At 39.2% G+C, this 19,312-nt stretch overlaps 2 protein-coding genes across 2 annotated transcripts; both read left to right on the forward strand.

Annotated features, from left to right (window-relative positions):
* The first annotated feature begins 830 nt into the window (after window positions 1–830).
* On the forward strand, window positions 831–8,414 carry srgn (serglycin). The gene is made up of 4 exons (XM_073464853.1): window positions 831–1,014; window positions 3,597–3,738; window positions 7,196–7,419; window positions 7,524–8,414. The coding sequence occupies exons 1-4, from the start codon at window positions 960–962 to the stop codon at window positions 7,622–7,624; spliced, it is 522 nt and encodes a 173-aa protein (XP_073320954.1). The 5' UTR covers window positions 831–959; the 3' UTR covers window positions 7,625–8,414.
* Window positions 8,415–9,902: 1,488 nt separating this feature from the next.
* Window positions 9,903–18,374, forward strand: vps26a (VPS26, retromer complex component A). Its single transcript, XM_073464664.1, has 9 exons — window positions 9,903–9,981; window positions 11,680–11,829; window positions 12,365–12,440; window positions 12,908–13,064; window positions 13,631–13,795; window positions 13,888–13,994; window positions 14,247–14,348; window positions 14,576–14,685; window positions 15,677–18,374. Exons 1-9 carry the CDS (start codon window positions 9,979–9,981, stop codon window positions 15,791–15,793), a joined length of 987 nt encoding a protein of 328 aa, XP_073320765.1. The 5' UTR covers window positions 9,903–9,978; the 3' UTR covers window positions 15,794–18,374.
* Window positions 18,375–19,312: the final 938 nt, after the last annotated feature.

The raw sequence follows: 19,312 nt of genomic DNA on the forward strand, positions 1-19,312 counted from the left end.
ATAATCCAAATGTGAGCAACTCAAAATGTACTTGATTACATTCACCGATGGGCAAACAGGAGCATGCATGCATGCATAAATCTGCAGGACATGTGGAGACACATACAAGGCACGAATACACAAAATGAAAAACAAGTGCAGACACACACACACACACACACTGATAGCTACACACTGGCACACACCCATCCAAACATTTACACACACTGTAAGGAGAGGAGGGTTCAGGGGAGCTGTGCTGTAGGTATCTCAGGGGATGAGGCTGTTGCTGTGGAGTTTGGGGTGGAAGTATTTTAACAATATAAAGGCTCTCAGACCTGCAGGTACTTTCCCACACATTAAAATAGTTGTTTTTTTTCTTGTGTTACCATCTGAATTTGATGCTGTTGTGGTAGTTACTTGCTGCTAAATGGTTGTTTTGCTCTGTCTAAGTTTGTTTTTTTGGAGCTAGATGTGAAAGAGAAAAAAAAAAAAAAAAAAGCAAGAATAACGAGTTGATACACAACCACCACGGAGAAAGCGTAAAAGACAGCTTAGTAAAACAAATTGCATTCAAGTGAAAGCAGATGCTCTCCCAGATATATCGTCTCCTTATCGCAATACAAAAGGAGCCCGCAGCCAATTAAGACAAATTGTCGCTTCCTGTCGGTCGTTTATCAGAGAACTCGTACTGAATCTCTGGCTGCTATCTTCTGGTATTTCCTCAGTCCAAGTGTGCAGTTACGCAAAGCTGATATCTGATATTTGAGGCTGCAAATGCAAAAGTTTCCACTGAGGATGTTAAGTCACTTCGTACAGCAGCAAAACTTTCAGGAAACCATGACGCAGTCAGAGGGCTGAGCTCCTCTTCAAGGGGGAGTCTGCGTGTCTGACGGAGTATTTCTTCAAGACGCAACAGAAGCGAGAGTTTGGACGGCAGTGACTTTATTGTGCTTGTGTTTTGACAAAGAAAGACAAAGATGAAACTGATCCTCTTCTTCGTTATCTCCTGCCTCGCCTTACATAACGGACAGGGTGAGTCGACTGTTTTAATTTATTATCAGATACTTTATGACTCCTGGTGTGGAGATGGATGTCGCAGTAGATTTAATGTGGAGGGTTTGTTTTTTTTAAATATAAATATATATATATGTACACACAGGTTGTTGTAGAGAGCAGTGAGATCATTTGCTGGGACATTCAGGGCAGAGTGGCCCAAACTGTGGTCTGAGGGCCATCAGGGGCCATTTGATTGTCAGGAAAATGACTATGAGCTGATCCACTTCACTTCTTGTGTCAGCATAATGTGATTACCGTCAGCTACTGTGACTCACAGGCTTCTGTCAGCAGGGCTTCTGCTGTCTCCTACACGTACAGCTGAAATCACACAACTGTAATCTTATTTTTAAACACTTTGAGGTTCATTGGGGGGGAAATATGTGGGAGTCCCTGCCCGGTTAGTTCATATTAAATCGGAAAGGGTAAAAGGCGTTTCTGTTTCCGAGTGGGGGTTTCATGTGGCTTGTTGAACACTGAGTACATGTCAGGGGGCTTTTTGTGCTTTCAAGTCGGTTATTTAATAAAGAGAAAGGAAACTACATGGTGAACCCGAATAAATGGGGGAAAAATAACAATCCCTTTATATGTTTCTCGCTGAAGATAAATAAAAATAATTTAAAATCCAAAAACTGTGATAGATTATATTTAAAGGTTTATATTAACCATCAATATCTAAAGTGTTAGCAATAAATAATTTATAAAACACTGATAAATAGAAAAAAAATAACCCTTTAATATAAATAATAGTGTTATAGACTCCACTTAAAAGAGTCAAAGTTTTACTAACAGGCTTAAATATTAATAAAACCTTTCAAATGACAAATATATATATGTAATATATGTTTTTTTCTTAATTATATCTGGTACTCAGTGATGGAATGTAACTAAATAGCCTAAATTACTGTATTTTAGTATTTTCTACTACGTTAGACCAGCGGTCGAGTACCATTTGGAGGCGAATATTGTACTTTTTACCCACTTTACTTCTAAGATTACATACTGCATTTAAATATATTTATTTATTTCCAGTCTCGTTAAAAAGATAAGCGAACACAAAATACATAATGCTGAATATCCGATCAGATAATCGTCAAGGTGGGTAATCGGTTACTAGTATACTATATCTACATACATCAAAATATATGTATGGTTTACTTTTACTTGAGTACATTTAATGCCACAAGTTACTTTTGATACTTTACATTTAATATCAGATACTTTAAGACTTCTACTCAAGTACCATTAGTGTGGGTGACTTTCACTTCAACCAAAGAGAGTGTAAAAGGGAGCTAAACAGAACAAATTCAACTGAAGTGAGATGACTTCACGTGAAAGCAGAAGCTCGTACAAAAGGTAAAAAGCACCCAAGACTTTCGGGTTTTTCTTACAACACTACTGCTTCTCCAGGATTTTCCATCAAATAGGCCTGGTAGTATCACACACTCTAATTAAAGGTAGCCTAATTATTAACCATCAGTATCCAAACTCTATTACTCCAGTGGTATGTATTTTCTGTATGTTGTTAATACTTTTAAACCACTACAAAGGCTTTGTCATCATTAATTTCCCAATGAATACATTGATGTAAACCCCACCTGTTGTTGTAATGATTTAATTTTGCATACGATTATAAGAGGAGCAGCTAAATCAGGAGTTTGATCAGTAGGACTAGGATTAAAACTGAAAGAGTAAAATGTCACCTTATTTTATTGTAGGTGTCACATAATATGCCCGACGTAAGATATATTTGATGGCCTTCTGCCTTCATAGCGCAACTCTTTCTGTCTTTTTTTTTTTTTTTTACTGACAGGAAGCCACCCGTCATAAAACATTTCCACCTAAATTATATCGATACAACTGTTAGATGTGAACAGTCTGTATGATAGAAGGTGGTAGGATTACCATCAGTGTGATACAGAAATATCACACCAACTTTTCAGAAGGAAAACACTTCATGCTTCATTCGTGGTTAGGGTTTTCCAAGAGCCATGAAACTTTGCTTTTATATGTTTGAACAATGCCCCCAGCTCGACGCTGTAGTCAAAACAGGAAATAGGGAATTTGGCAGGGCACTTTTGCAATGTTTTTTTGTTGTTGTTGTTGATGCAGCATTCAATATATCCATAACAGAATCCTAACATCTATCGTTTTAACCCCACGTTCAGATGATTATCATGAATTTTGTTTTACATAGAAGGTGTAATCTTTAGCTTTTTGCAATTAAACACCTATTAGCTTCCTGTAAACGTGTTTAGCCTCAGATAAGCTCACGACAAGCTTTCTGTGATGTGAGAAAAAAGGCTGTGATGGTGTTACTTCCGATTCTGACTCTGACCGCTCTGTGCCACATTAGGCCAACCGTCACTTTACCCTGTTGCAGAATACTGTTGTAATCTCTTGAAACACTCCAATTAAGGAACTAGTAAACCCTAATTGACACACTTAACTGATCCAGATGAGCAACCAGATGTTGGCAAAGAAAAGTTTTGACAGCAGAAGTGTTGCGTAAAATGTTGCATGAGAAACAAACAATGAAATGACTTTCTTTCTGTCTCCAGGAGCACCTAAAACTGCTGTGTATAAGTTTGTGAGATGTAACCCTGAGGGCGACCAGGCCAACTGCGTGACTCTACAAAGTCCAGAAATGGCGTGGACTCCAGACCTGCCAGCCAAACTGCCCGCTTTAACGGCACAGTATCTGTAAGTATTCACGTGTGTCTCTGAGAGTGTACAAGCTTGAAATCTGACGGTTTACTTGCTCAGAATAAGGTGAGAGTGTCTCAGTCGGAGTGAGTTCACTCCACTGTCAAAACAACCATCTCTGTGATAATATAGTATACTGCTGTCAGATAAATGCAGACTTTAAATATAGAAATGCTGATGCTGCATTGGATGTGTTACCTTGGTTAACACAGCTCAGCAACACAACCTCTGTATGTGTGTACTCACTTGTGTGTGTGCGCGCTTGAGAGTATGTAAGTGTGAGGTAGGTGGCCAAGAAAAGCCAAAATGGAAGACAACGTGGAGGGATAAAGAAAGACAGAGTGAGGTCAGGGAGGTTAGGAGGTTAGAGCTGCAATAAGAGAACTAAAGGAGTTTGCATAACATAAAGCCGTTGATTGAGTCATAATGTTTCACTGCACTGAAGGATTGTTTAACCTGTACGCAAACATTATTTTAAGGCAGATTTAGAGTGCAATGGGAAAGATGGGGGAATCGGAGGTGGCATGTCCCAAAAACTCACAACTTATTGTATCAAGTGAGCTGTAAAGAGCAGTACAATGGTAACTTACTTATGATAAATATCAACATATTAACACAATATAGGCCCAAATGTTAATTCTGGTTTGTGTGTGTCATGAAGAGACTGCTCAGCTCAAAGTGCTCTCAGGAAGCTTTCTACGGACTCAGATACAGAGGGAGTGTAGTCAGTCCATCGCATCTTGTTGACACTGTCTACTAAGATGGATACCATGTTCTCACAATGATGTGGGTGCAAATCCACTAATTTCATGAGTTGCTTACTTAAGAAGATTATCTCCTAGATGGCTGGGCAGTGCATGTAATGATGGCATCTCTGGTTTCTCATTCTGTGCCATACAAAACCAGAAGCCATACTGTTTTAGATTCCTGTTTGTCTGTCTGTGAGATATCTGTCTTGTTATTGTTCTACCTCAGCTCAACCCAGTAAGGCTAGACCTCTTTGTGCTATTTAACAGAAATAATTGAGTGAATTAACTTTTGTATCCCAAAGGGAAGCTGACCTCTAGTGTGAAAAGCCGGATCATTTTCATTTCCCTGTGACTTATTCTCAGTTTCAATTTAAAATTTTTTTAAAAACTCCCGTGACAGAAGTCAGACTTGTGAATGAATTCTATTTTTAATCATTTCATCGTCGAAGGAATTCAAACCATCCTTTTTATTTAGACTCTCTGTACGGATTGACCCATTTAGTTTAACTTGAACTTCAAAGGTGTGGCCGTCTGGAATCAATAAACAACTAATGAATTGCATGTGTGTGTGCGTGTGCGTGCGTGTGTGATTGTGTGACTTGGTTTTAGCCATCAGTTTCCTCTTTAAGAGTTCCTCTCGACTGAAGTTGATGGTATCAGTTCAAATCTTTTTTTAAAAGGGAACTTTTCAGAAATCAAGACCACAAATCATATTTTAACAAGATGCACTACTTCTATAATAGTATGTCTTCCCACAGTGTGCTTTGAATGGGTTTTAATCAGTTGTAGCTACATTTGATACTCTCGAGATGACTGATAACTGGAAAAACCCACTGACGTAAATACATGAGAGAAAAACTCCGAAATGTAATGTCATAAAACACAGCTTCATGTCATATTTTATTAGTATGTTTTCTGTATCGGATGTCATAGGTGGATGACAGTTGCTTTAGCATCAGTATACTGTGCGCTACTCCACTGAGCCACTTCCATCATGTTTATTAATAGCTGGTCTGATCAATAAAACTGGTTACAAGTCCATCTGAGAATCTGATGGCTCGTTTGTGACGCTTCTATCAACAACTCTATAAACGATTTGGTATCACAGAGCTACGACACTGAGGAAAAGGGAGAGACTGTGTCTAGACAACAGAAGTGAAGTGGAAATGATGGTAGGAGACAGAATGAAAATGAAGATTATTCTCATGAAAGGTGTTAGTCGGAGTCTTATCTGGCCTCCTACATCATTTCAGCTTGCTTCAAAATGCCGCAGCCTTCTCTTTTGCAGCTCGGCTTGAACAGGAAGCCAGTGGGAAGTGTTGAGAGGAAGTGGGCTGTGACGTTTGGTGGGCTGCTGTTTCTGGTCTATTGTTTTGTATGTGCATATGTGCCATACTAGTCTGATACTCGTGTTTAAAAAAGTACAAGATAACATGTGAAAAGGATACAATAACTTAGGAACTCAACTGAAGAGTGAGATTTCTTTCTTTTACCAATTTATTTCAACAACCCTTGAAAGACAGTCCGTCTACAAAGCAGAATATTATGAACGACTCACTGAAATCAAATCAGCATAAGTTTATGTTGTTTATAGGTCTAATCAGCAGTAACAGGTTAGGAGGTTGAGAGTGTTAGGTTGGCTTATTAAAGGCCCGGTTCCAACAGGTGTTTTTATATATTCAGGCCAATTAGACTTCTGCCTGTTGGAGGCTGGAGTACACAAACTTCATGAGCCAATAAAAATGATAACACTGTAAAGCAAGACAGTCTGTACTGTTCTCAGCCAGGTTGAGCAAAATAACTGACATCACCTGCGTAAGTCTTTAAGCCTGTGACATCATCTGCTCAACTGATGCACACCTGGTGTAGATTAGCTGCTCCACCTGCTCCTGATAATAGTTTGAAAGTAAAAATCAAAAGCTTAAAAGAGTTGATCTGCTTTTGTTTTCTTTTGGAGAAATAGCAAAGCAGGCCCATATCCTGACCCCATTAAACTCAGCAGAATGATACACGTATCTGCAGTACGGTGGCAACTAGTGATTATTTATTATTATTATTATTATTATTACAACTGAGAGGCTGGAATCAGTGATGATTACCAAATCAAATTAATTATCAAAGTAGTTGACTGATAATTGCTTTCTTGACTTTTCTACCCGAAAAAACTGTTTGTAAATCCATCTGCTGGAGGGAGAAAGTTTTGCTGCTCTCAACTTAAATGTGAATTTAAGGCGTGTTCGTATGAGGAACTTACACAAGTGTGATGTGGAAACTTGAAACCTCTTGCACACATGAACTGAGAATGGACAGTACAGTGAAGCAGACGACATCTTGCACCTATAAGTTAAACTTTTGAAATGAAAAATATTTGCATTCGAATAGATTCTGTGTTTAAAATGAGGGCGAAGGAGTAAATGTTTGTCAGTAGTTCATTGAACTTTTTGTGGCAAGCACACAGATAAATTGTTATTCAAAGTATTTTTAAATGTCTAAACACATGTCTTATGGGGGCGGAGTGTCTAATGTGTAGTTGGTGGAGTTTGTTGTTGCTGCTGTGCAGTGGAAATGCCATCAATGATGAGGTAACATGGACCAAAGTATTAATTACAGAAGTGAAGAAGTTGGACCGCCCTGTCCAAGAGGCAGCTACAACCCACCAGACTCCATTAACAATTTTCAATATTTGACTCTCCTTCTGTTCCCAGAGAGGCAGAGCCTGTGGAAGATGAGCGTCCACAGAGGGAGGAGGGAGACGTACCAGAGGAGGAAGAACCGATGATGGGTCAAGAGGGAGAGTCACCTGAGTACGACTATGGTTCTGGACAATATGAGGGCTCTGGAGCTGAAGGTTGGCCCATGGCTGACGTGGGCTTTGCAGCTGCTGAAAGTGAGACAGGCTCAGGCGAGTCCTGGACAGAGGAAGACAAAGGTGATTATTTTAGGAAACTTTGATTTGCATGGATTCAACAGTCTTCTAGCTTCTCTTTTTTCTGCTTCATATATTCTGATCTGTCCTTATTTTTCTGCTTGCAGGTGGGAACATGATGAGGCGGATGTTCCCGAGCAGGCCTCTGGTTGGTAAGGCAAAACCAGCAGAGCATGAGCTGAGAGAAGACGACCTTCTGCAGCTGTAGACTTTACAGCAACCCCCTAACAGACACACACAGTCGTAAACAAGGCTAGCATCTATTCTGTTTCCATCCTGTCTCTTCGAATAGTAAAACAAACATTGCATCGCCACCTGGTGGTTGCTCTGAGATTGACAAAGGCCAAATATACAGTATATATTTGTATTTGCAGTGCTATTGATGGGAATTATTGTCTTCAGGGGTAAAAAGGACAAGTGCAAACAATGCAAAAGTAACTGCCAAAGCAAAAGAATGGTCTGCATACATGAGATGTAAACACACTTTAATTAAGTTTAAGTTGGCCGTGACTCGTACTTGTGCTTTCTTGTGGAAAGGATGTATAAGTTGGACAATGCAAAAATCTAAATATGCTGAAACATGCCTTCAAATTGTTGTAATACCAGTGCAATAAGATGATGCCAAACATTGCTCACTCACACTTTGCAGCTGTGGTTCCAAATCTGTTTTTGTTTTTTGGAGCCACGAGGCCTGTGTTCCTTTAAGACACACAAAAGACTTATTTATATTATTCGATCCCTTTGTCTGAAAATGTTGTGACACTTTACACTTTCCCCAGGAGGGTTGTGCAACCTATTTTGGGAACTTTTGGTCTGCAACGTTTAAAAAGAGCATCTTGCAAACCCAAATCCCTCAGGAATGGATTCATGCAATCCTAACCACTGTGAGCTGGAATATATTCAAAATATGGAACGTGCACATGGATGCATTTCACCGTGCTCTGCATTGTCTAATTTGCATTTGAAATACTTCTATCAATAAAGGATTTATAACAAGAGTGTTCTGTTTTGTTTTCGTTCTATTTTATAAAAACTGTTCTGTTAACTTTTTTATTTCCTCAGTCAGTCGGGCGCTCCAGCCTCACTGTTATACTTGCCAAGGTTATAATAGATTATTGTGGGATGTTTTACAACTATGACATTTCTTAGAAAAAAATATGTTTTTGCACAGAATTTCAATTTATTTTCTAACATAAAGAGAATGTGTTTGCGATGAAGTACTAATCACAAATACTCAGACATCGGTATGTCCATTGTAGATGTTGTATTAAAAACAAGATTATGATATAGGACATTAAACTATTAGGACTACAGCAGCACAAAGCCAATACAACAAGCACTGTCTGAGCTCCTGAGTTCAAACAATTTTTCACACCAAAAAATACAGTCAGTGCACCAAACAGAATGAGGCTCAGCATGACCAAATGGGTAGAAGCAGTGTTGTCACTAGTTTGTCCACCAGAGAGCACTGATACGCTTCATTTAAATGTAAGATAACCCCTCTCACAACATATATTTGGTCACAGTTTTTGGCCACCAACCATGCCATTTTTCCAGGCAAGATGCTGTCTATATTAAATAGAAAAAGTTTACAAGAACTTGGCAGGGAAATTTAGCCTTCACATGTTTTCTTAAGAAATAAAGATCACAATTTTCTGAATTTTGATCACAAATTGCACGAATCCCTTTAAATAAATGTTATGTTATACATTTTCTGTTTACACAGACATATTGTGCTAATTTTGAGGTTCACAATTTAATTTTGGATTGCCAGAATAGGTTTACATGCTTGGACGCTCAAAAAACACATCAGTTTCCCAAACTGTCCAGTGCAGCAGCACTGTATTCACTCTTGATGTAGCTCCTGTCTCTTTAAGGCCGCCCTCCTAAATACCCAGTCTGCTCTGATTGGTCAGCTCACACACGCCTGAGCCAGCACTGCTTACCGTTTCTCCGGTCGGCTCTGTCATGTTTTCAGCCTCCAGTTAGCTTCACTTCTAGCGTGAATATAGACATATATTATGCAAATGTGTGACGTGGCGAAGTTGTGTGATGTCACGAAGTCAGGGAATTAAAGGCGGGGCTACTGACGAGGCGTTTCAGGGGCAGTGTTTTCAGTGGGAGAGAGGAGCTCCCATTGGGCTTTTTAACTTTCAAGACCTTTTAAATGTACAAGAACCTTCAGGCTTTAACATACTGAAGGAAGGGGAAATAATTAAAAACCATAATAGGTAACCTTTAAAAAAAAGAAGAAGAAGAATACACCAATATCTATATTCTCAGACATTGATTTTAGCATAAGTCAGGCTGTAATTAAAGTGGCCATTGTCATAAACTTTCTCTAGTTCTCACTGAAAATTTCCTGGATGTATTAAGGAGAAATTAAAGGGGAGAAAAAAATGCCAAGCAGTGTCCCGTGTCAGCCTGCTGCCTCCGCCCACACACGCACACATGACCCGGGTCACATGACGGAGAGCCTTGATACTACCTCCTGGTTCACACCAACAGACTGGCTACACGGAGCGAGGCTAGCTGTTAGCTTCAACTGTCTAGACGGCCGAGATGGTGAGTGCAAAAACAAGCATCATCCGCTCGGGCTACACTGAAATGAACCGGGATATTTATTGATAAAAAGCCAGCATTAACGCGGGACCAGCAGTTTAACTTACAGCTGCTGTTTAACATTTAAAGCCGACAGGAGAGCTAGCTGGGCTGGTCGAGTTAGCATGAGTACGAGGCCGTCTGTGCTCTCTCACTGATGTTTTGGCTAGCCAACGGCCCAGCAGCTCCTGTTAATGAAGGCAGGAGCTGAAAGTGTTTATTAATAATTGAATTAATTTTAGCATTTTATGTTTTGGGTAACTGGAGCTGCTAGAGGGCCGAGGGAAGTGTCAAAGTTAGCTAACGTTGCTGGTTAGCACGATGTCATGTGAAGTTGTACCCTGTATGTCACATTACATGTCTTGAAATTCCGTTTATATTTCTATGTTTAAAGGGTATTCTGCTTGGAAAAGCTTTGATCACTTATTGATTAAATTAGTTAGGACACAACGACATAAATTGCTTGTTGAATCCCACTGACTTTGATGCACCGTTGCTGTGTTTCCCATGTTATTTGCTCCTGTGTAGCACATTATATTGATTAAATAGGAGTTTCCTATATTATACATGTAACCATTTACGGGATCATATGACTGAAAGCATCCCACTCGCTTCCAGACAGTGATCATTGGTCTCTCCTGACATCTTGGTGATTGGGCTGATCCCTCCAGATTTGCTGCTCCTGCATGCTGAAGCATGTGTTTGTGACTTTGTGCCAGCTCAGAGGAAAATAATGTGGCTGTGCAGCTGGTGATAAGTGATGGAGTTAGTATAGAAGTAAGATAGGGAGTAGCTGCAGGGATTTACCAGTCCCATGTTTACACACACTTATTTTCAGGTATAGATGTTAAATATGTTGTTGCAGACAGTTAGATCTCGTTGTCGTCACAAGTCCATACAGATGTTTCCTGTAAGATAGATAGCAGCAACAGTCCTGTTACAAGTTAACACCCTGAACTGTGGCTGTTTACGTCTCTGAGCTTAAGATAGCCACACCGCATGCTGATAGTAGATTTTCCGCTTTCTGACTTTGCCTGATATCTTCGTTTGTTTTGTTATGTTAAGTTGTCAGTCGTTCTTGACCTCTCTTGAGTTGTCACCCACTTAATTCACAGAAAGGGTCAACTTTATGAACCTGAAAGGAGCATTATGTAGTTTTGAGAATTAAATTAAAACTCAGAAAGAATGCAATGTCCGTAACTGAACAAAGAAGCTGTCCTTAGAGGGAAATTAGGTCATCAGAAGACCTAAAAGATGGCTTTATTGAAAGGTCCTGCTAATATAAACAAAGTAAAACAGTATGTAATTGTGTTTTCCTTTGTAGATGTTTTATTTATTCAGTTTAAGTCTTGAAAATCCATCAATGAATATTTTTCTTTTCTGATTAAAATTTCTTCCATAAAACTACACGGTGCACCTTTTTAAATAATAAAAAATAAAGAGATGACAGCTGTCATCTGCTTAAAGAGTGTGCAGTTAACGCTCTTCAGGATTAATACAGCAAAGAGCCTTTTCTTCTGTCTGGAATCACATCCTATTTTATTGTCAATAAAGGTCGTATCAATGTATTATTCAGACGACTTTGCAAAATTGACTCATAAATGGTCTGTTTCTTCCTGTGCGTAATGCTCTGTTTTTCTGTGGTGTACATTGTGTCCTCAGAGTTTCCTTGGAGGTTTGTTTGGGCCGGTATGTGAGATAGACGTACTGCTGAACGATGCAGAGAACAGAAAGACAGCCGAGTTGAAGACAGAAGACGGGAAGGTGGAGAAGCACTACCTGTTCTACGACGGAGAGTCTGTGTCTGGCAAGGTAAACTGACTTTACATTATTCATAAAATGGGATGCAGCCGGAGCTCCACAAGGGAGCCCTACACACCTGAAGCCTTGATTAAAAATTGCTGTCATTACATTTATTAGTTAACAGTATTCAGTAAGCAGGTAATGGACTTCTCGGCCATACCTCAGTCTATTTTGGGATGCTCTCCTTAACTGAGCCCAGTGGGAAATTAAAGTTCTTCTGATGTGTGCGCAAGATTTGTTCTGGGAAGAAGTGAAGCATCTATGTTTAGGGCCTATGAATGTATCAGCTGATATATCAGCTTTATTAAGTCATAAAGGAGTCTGCCCAATATTACATTCACTTAACAAAATTGTATATAACTGCAGACAGTACCAGCAGATTCGTAATAACAAGTCACAGCTCTTGTCAGGGATATTTTATGTGTCCTATGAAGAGAAGATTTTGCAGTTTCCTCTGTCAAAGGCAAATTATGTTTGTAAATTGGTAGGATCAACTGTGACTTGCTTCATATGATACTTGATCTCATTGACTGTTCCCCTCAAGGTGAATCTAAATGTGAAGCAGGGAGGAAAGCGGCTGGAGCATCAGGGCATCCGCATCGAGTTTGTTGGGCAGATAGGTGAGCATTAATCACTGTTATCACTCTATTTTCCTGTCTCTTGCAAGAAGTATAGAACGAATGAGAGCTAATTGTTATTAATAATTGTATGTTTATTATGAAATTGTATAATTAACTAAATGAAAGTATAATGGTGCTGGTGGATATATTCTTTTTAACTGTTAAAACCTCTAAATTGCCTTATGCCCAAAAATATTTGAACTGTTAATTGAGTGTTTTGGGCTTTATAGCTGGAAAGCTACTTGCCCACAGTCGGCTGTTGGCTTTCTCATGTGGCTAAAGGGTTTAATGGAGCATGTGGTCATCATGTGCAGCCTGCCATAGTGGAGCTAAACCCTCCTCCAACTGTATGCGCAGCAGGAGGAGGGTAGCGAGAGCAGTGTGTTGACAGAGCATGGAAGAAAGACATAAAAAGTTCTCTAGTGTTTTTTAAACTTGCACTCTTAATCCACTCTGCTTTATTTCAGAGCTGTTCTCTGATAAGAGCAACACCCATGAGTTTGTGGACTTAGTGAAAGAGCTGGCTCTGCCAGGAGAACTCACCCAGAACAGGAGCTACGACTTTGAGTTCATGCAGGTGGAGAAGCCCTATGAGTCCTATACTGGAGCCAATGTCAGGCTAAGGTATATTTAATACACAGCTCAACAATAGGCAAACTGTAAGTTCTATCATCATATCAGTCACATTGGTCCCATTTGAAGTTTTTGATGATACGTGTGCTCGGCGTCAAGTGTCCACATTAAGGTTACTGTTCCCCCACTGGAGGGGACAGTGAGAGATATTCCCTACAGAGATTGATAAGATATTGCTGACATTACTAGTGGTTTATTTATTCTTTTTTTTTTTCATTATTTGATGTGTTTGTCTAACAGCATGACCAAATTTGACTTTTTGGTCATATTGTTCAATCAAATTTTACATTATTAGTGGATAATTAAAGTTATTTGTAGTAGCAGCCCTATGTTATTGATGATATATATCTTAGAAACAACACAATACTGACTAAATCTGAATGTAGAGTAAATGAAAATTTCACAAAATATGATTTAAAAACACATTATAGGTTGTTTGAGTTCAGTATGTGCACACGTTGAGGAAAAAGAAAAAGATTTTCAGTGGTTGTCACAGTGGGAAACCTTGGATGGCAGCATGTTCAACACTGTTTTCAGACTCTTTCTCTGTCTTGCAGGTATTTCCTCAGGGTGACAATAGTTCGTCGTCTGTCTGACTTAGTGAAGGAATACGAGCTGATTGTCCACCAGTTAGCCACCTACCCAGACGTCAACAACTCAATCAAGATGGAGGTTGGCATAGAAGACTGTCTGCACATCGAGTTTGAATACAATAAATCCAAGTAAGATCAATATCGCTTTAACTTGTCTGTTGAGGTCTTTTTTGCTTCTTCTGCCACCTTGAGCTACTTGTCATGATGTGTCTCTTTGTTAGATACCACCTTAAGGACGTGATTGTTGGGAAGATCTACTTCCTGCTGGTCAGGATCAAGATCCAACACATGGAGCTACAGCTCATCAAGAAGGAGATAACAGGCATAGGTAAGAATCTAGGCCAGCCATGTTTAAAATGTATGTCACTTAGATCCGACACACAGACGGTCAGCAGCATGACTCAGTGCTAACTTTATAGTTCATCACCTTTGAGGTTTCTCTAGCTGTAAAATGCTATCGCTGGTTTACTTTTCTGTAAGCTGATTAGGTCCCAAAAGAAAAAAAAACTTCTTTTAGCTCTGCTCCACTTTACTGTAGTTTATTGTACTCACTTAATGTAATCGTTGTCCTCCTTTTCAGGTCCCAGTACCACCACTGAGACAGAGACGGTTGCAAAGTATGAGATCATGGATGGAGCCCCAGTTAAAGGAGAATCAATCCCCATCAGACTGTTCCTGGCAGGTAACTTCTCTCTCTCCTCTCCTCTCCTCTCCTCTCCTCTCCTCTCCTCTCCTCTCCTCTCCTCTCCTCTCCTCTCCTCCCCTCTTCACTCTCTGATGCTCATAATGGACATAATGTAATGTAAAATATCTATATTATAAACGTTTAATATAATTTAATAAACGTAAACGTGTATATTTTACTCAAAGTATGAGATGCAGCTTATCACATCTTCTGTTTCCTCACAGGATATGACTTGACAGCCACCATGAGGGATGTCAACAAGAAGTTCTCTGTACGCTACTTCCTTAATCTGGTGCTGGTGGACGAAGAGGACAGAAGATACTTTAAACAACAGGTAACAAACACATGCACAGCGATACCATTAGACGTTAGTGAGTGTATATCTGTAACTGGACCTGACATAAATGAGTATGATCCCAGTTGTGTCTTTTTTTTTTGTGAGAAGCACTAAATATAACTTTTGTGTGTTTACAAGTAAACTCCACAGGGCAACTTTAAACACCAGTCTGACTCAAGAACCTCTCATTGCCAGCAGAAAATGTACAAATGTTCTGGTTTTCTTTGTTTTCTGACAAATGTCTGTCAATCAGCAAGCAACTGTTTTAGTTGAAAATATAAAATGCCAACTAAAGATAGCCAGTAGCTAAGCTAGTGCTACTTAACACCAATAGACACTAATGACGCAGGTGCTGTTTGGGTCCCAAAAGACTTTCTGTTGCTGGTTCAGTAGCTCAAATGAACACTCTGTCACATGATCACTCTGCTGTGGCTAAATCATTAGTGTTGTTGTTGAACAGTGAGAAATATGGAGAGCGTCACTATCTGAGCTGTCGTTGGAGAAGCGGCTTGTCACTAAAATGAGACACTGGTCCACCTTAATGATCAGTCCATCTTAAATGAGCCTGGATCGAAGTTGTCGCTAACTCCAGGGCTAACCCCTTCACTTGAACCAGGGGGTTGCAAGCAAGACATGGCTTAGCTAAACCACCAAAACCGTACACACTCTGCACTGCTACGTCCACCTCTGTGACAGTACTAGAAACCTCATACTCACCATCACACACACTCTTGCTCTCTCTCTGTCTTGACTGCACACTCGCTAATGTTTCGCAAACAACCTCCTCACTGAAATATTCCTTAAAGAAGTTTGCAACTTGTACTAATACATTTTAATTTTTTTTAAAAACACTGTACTGCAAGGCCGGCGGTCTTTTTTTGGCATTACGTGTCATTGGCATTAAATCATTTGTCTGCCACTATAGTTTTAATTGGGATTGCTGTTTTTTCAAGTTTTCATTTATTCCCTCCTGTGCTTCTGTGTTTAGGAGATCGTTTTGTGGAGAAAAGCTCCAGAGAAGATGAGGAAAAGAAACTTCCACCAGCGCTACGAGTCGCCCGAGCCCCGAACCCAGCCAGTTAGCGCAGAGCAGCCGGAGATGTGAGGATGCTGCTATGAACTGAAAATACACACAGACACACCCCAACTCTTCACTGCTGAACAGCCAGAGTTGTGAGGGCTGCCCCACTATCTGCCTGGACTGAGAAATGTCTGTATACATGAATACACATAACATACCTTCTGACATCCCCCCCCTCCTCACCACTTCACAGCTTGAGATGTGAGCTGTCTGACCACAATCACCCTCCCCCCCCCCGACTGAAACATACTTGCATACAGACGCACGAGTGTACAACCCAAGTAGGCTGAATGCTAAATGTTGAGGCAAGTCAAATGCAATTCAAAGCCACCCAAGTAAGGAGCGGTGAGACAGTCTGTTTGATCTTGGTGTCTCAGACTGAAAACACACACACAAGTGAAGCCATACAGTCTGAATGCATAATAAATAAAACAGGAGCAAAGATGGGGGAAAAAAAGATGGCTGCAGACGACCACCACAACATTTATCCATTTCCTCTGCAGCAGGAGCTTCTTTTCTTTGCATATTTGGACAGCGCTCTTCATGGACTTTCTCTGGCATCCTCCCTCCCACACTCCCTTCAGAATGACGCTATCTGGAGTCTCGCCAGTGATTGAAAGTATTCAAGACATGTGGGGATCAGCCTGAACGAAGGACACGAGAGGCTAAGCTATGAGTCAACGCACACACGCGCTCTGTCTGTTCAAAACACTTGAGTTAAAGCTATCATGATGTCACTGTGCTCTTGTTCATCCATCTCAAAAGTAAGATACAACAGTCCACAAACTGCTCTTTATATGCAAAGTCTGCTTAATTAGTAAATTAAGAGTCTAGTGCAACAAATGTCCATCTGAACATTAGTCTTATACTTCATCCTCCTGATGTGGCTGTTTTGTTGAAATGAAAACTGTTACATGTGTCCAGCTCAAGACCACATCTCATTTCATGTAAGAACATTTTTGATTTAAGATGGACATTATCATTTCAATATCATGTATTTCATACAACTGTCGAACTAAAGATCTTTTAGAGCTGCAACTGGTCGTTATTTTCATTACCAGTTAATCTGCAGATTCTCAATTAATTGATTCATGGTTTAAATATCAGATAACAATTCATTCATCACAATTTTCTATCTACAAACTGTTTTTGTCAGACCAGCAGACTCTTAATCCCCAAAATATTCAATTTACAATTGCATAGTGAAAGTAAATGCTCACACTGGAGTTAGAACCTTTGTGAGAATGACTGAAATAAGAAACCCACTTTCAAAATAGTTGACAATTAGTTTTCTAGTCAGTTGACAAATCAATAAACGGCTAATGGTTGCAGCTCTAAAGGCATCAGTTTCAGTCTCTTGTTAAGATTAATATATGATGCTGTTTTCACTGATGAGGTCTGTATGAGTACTACAGGATTGCCTCTGAATTTCTCTAAAGGTTCACTCTGTTTATGTTTCTCTGGCATGCAAGATTTAGTTTAATCTGTAAAGTGCCATTTATTTATGACTAATCTTTGAGAAAAAAGAAAAGATTTTTGTTGTTCGTCTTTCAAAGTTATTTAAGAGTTGGTTCACCCACAAAAGAAACTATTCCAAGCCAGATATGTGGATAATCAAGATTAACGGAGAATTAAATTTCACTGCTTTGAGCACCACAAATGGAATTCCACTGACCTCCATTTTATCCAGGTGGAGGAAGAAATGTCTGAGAGAGAGATCTCAAAACTAGGACGCATTAAATCAGTAATTCACTTTCCTTTCATCGGGTGCAGCGTTTTTTTGGAGCCTGTCCGTTCGGCATCAGTAAAATACTTATGTTAATATATGGCTCATGTATGCTATTGTAAGCACTGGAAAGGATGCAGTATCAATACACTGTAAAATCCAACAATGTTCCACTGTGATGCTCAGACCTGCAGTTAAGGTCCTGCTTTAAAGAACCAGACATACAGTTTGGTGACGTTACAGCTCTTGTGTGTAGGCTGAATTTGTCCTTAAGCTCTGATCTGTGGCCAGTTTTGCACTTTCCCCTCCGATGCTTAACTTTGCTTAAAAAAGGGGCATGGAAGCTGAAACTAAACATCACTCTAGGACGACTTCACCTCAGAGATCTCCTGCGTCTCTAATGCAAATGATACTGTCATTTATATATCACTACTTGTTTTAATTGGACTTAAGTACAATATTTTGCTGCTTTATGTCTCTTTCGTGTGCAAGTCACGCTGTTACACGTTTCATTTCATGAACTTCTGAACAGACATCTACGGTTCACGTGTTTGTTCCTCAACACTAGTTTTGGCTTTGCAATCTGCGTTTCTTTTCTTTGGAAACTGTAATTTATTTGCAAGTAACGGTTTCTTTCTTTCTGAACACTGTACAGGTAAGGTTTGTTTGGCATATTTAAAATACCTTCAGAGGTAATGAAGAGACACGTAATGCCAAAACTCTCTGCCCCTGTATATCTACTGCATGTTAAACTTTACACTATGTCTTATCATGCCATCAAAGTGTGTGTGCGTGTGTGTGTGTATGATAATATGTGTATATACACCAAACCCAAATATATAGCAAAATGAATCGTGAATAAAGCAAATTTATACTGAATATCTTTTGAACAGCACTGTTTCTTTAAAAGATTATTACAAAACATAAAGTCAGACGAGTTCAGTTCAGGTCTTTATTGTTAATGGGTCAATATCATCATATTTGTATTAAGAATTTATTAGTTATCCGACTTGTCATCAGCATGTAAAATACGACGTTGTTTCAGTTCTTTCAAGAAGTCATTTACATTTGTCTGCATCAAGATCTTACCAGGACAACCACCGGTGGAAAGTATATTAGAGGTTTCAGAGAAACTTCAATTGCTTGCCTCTCTCATTGCAAATATTTCCACAAATATAGTTGATGAAACAGATGCATATAGTGTTGTCAAGACTCAAACTTCAAAAAGTAAGCCAGTTCTTTCTCAAGCCCTCTTCAGACACCCTTGTTTTGGTATCCAGAGAAAGCAATAGAACAGCGTTAAGACTGTCATACCATCTATAAGATTAAATGAAATATGAATGAAAAAAATATACACAGTTAAATTGATAAAAACATTAAGGTGCGGTCACTAATAAGGTACATTTCAATGAAATTTTTGGTGGCTAGTCAAACATTTATGAGTTCAGATTAAGAGTTTTATGAGCCAAGTATGCAAGAATGGACTGAATGTATCTCGGCATTTGCTATACAAATGTAACATGGTAAAATAAGAACAAAAACACTATAATAAATAATAAAGTGAGATGGGAATAAAATTAGACATAAAAATCTAGAATATATTTAAAGACAGTAAATGAGGTTGGTGGGGTTGTAGTGAACTTAGGGTAATGTCAATATTTATATAATTATTATTTATTTATTGAAATACCTCAACAACTATCTTTTATTTAATTATAATAGAGTGGAATATATGGAATGGTAAACACTTACTTTCATCATGGCTGAATTTACATGAAAAAATAGGCTTTAATAATGATTTATCTATAGACGCATGT

Source organism: Pagrus major, chromosome 4, assembly GCF_040436345.1.
Source record: "Pagrus major chromosome 4, Pma_NU_1.0".
NCBI classification, from domain to species: domain Eukaryota; kingdom Metazoa; phylum Chordata; class Actinopteri; order Spariformes; family Sparidae; genus Pagrus; species Pagrus major.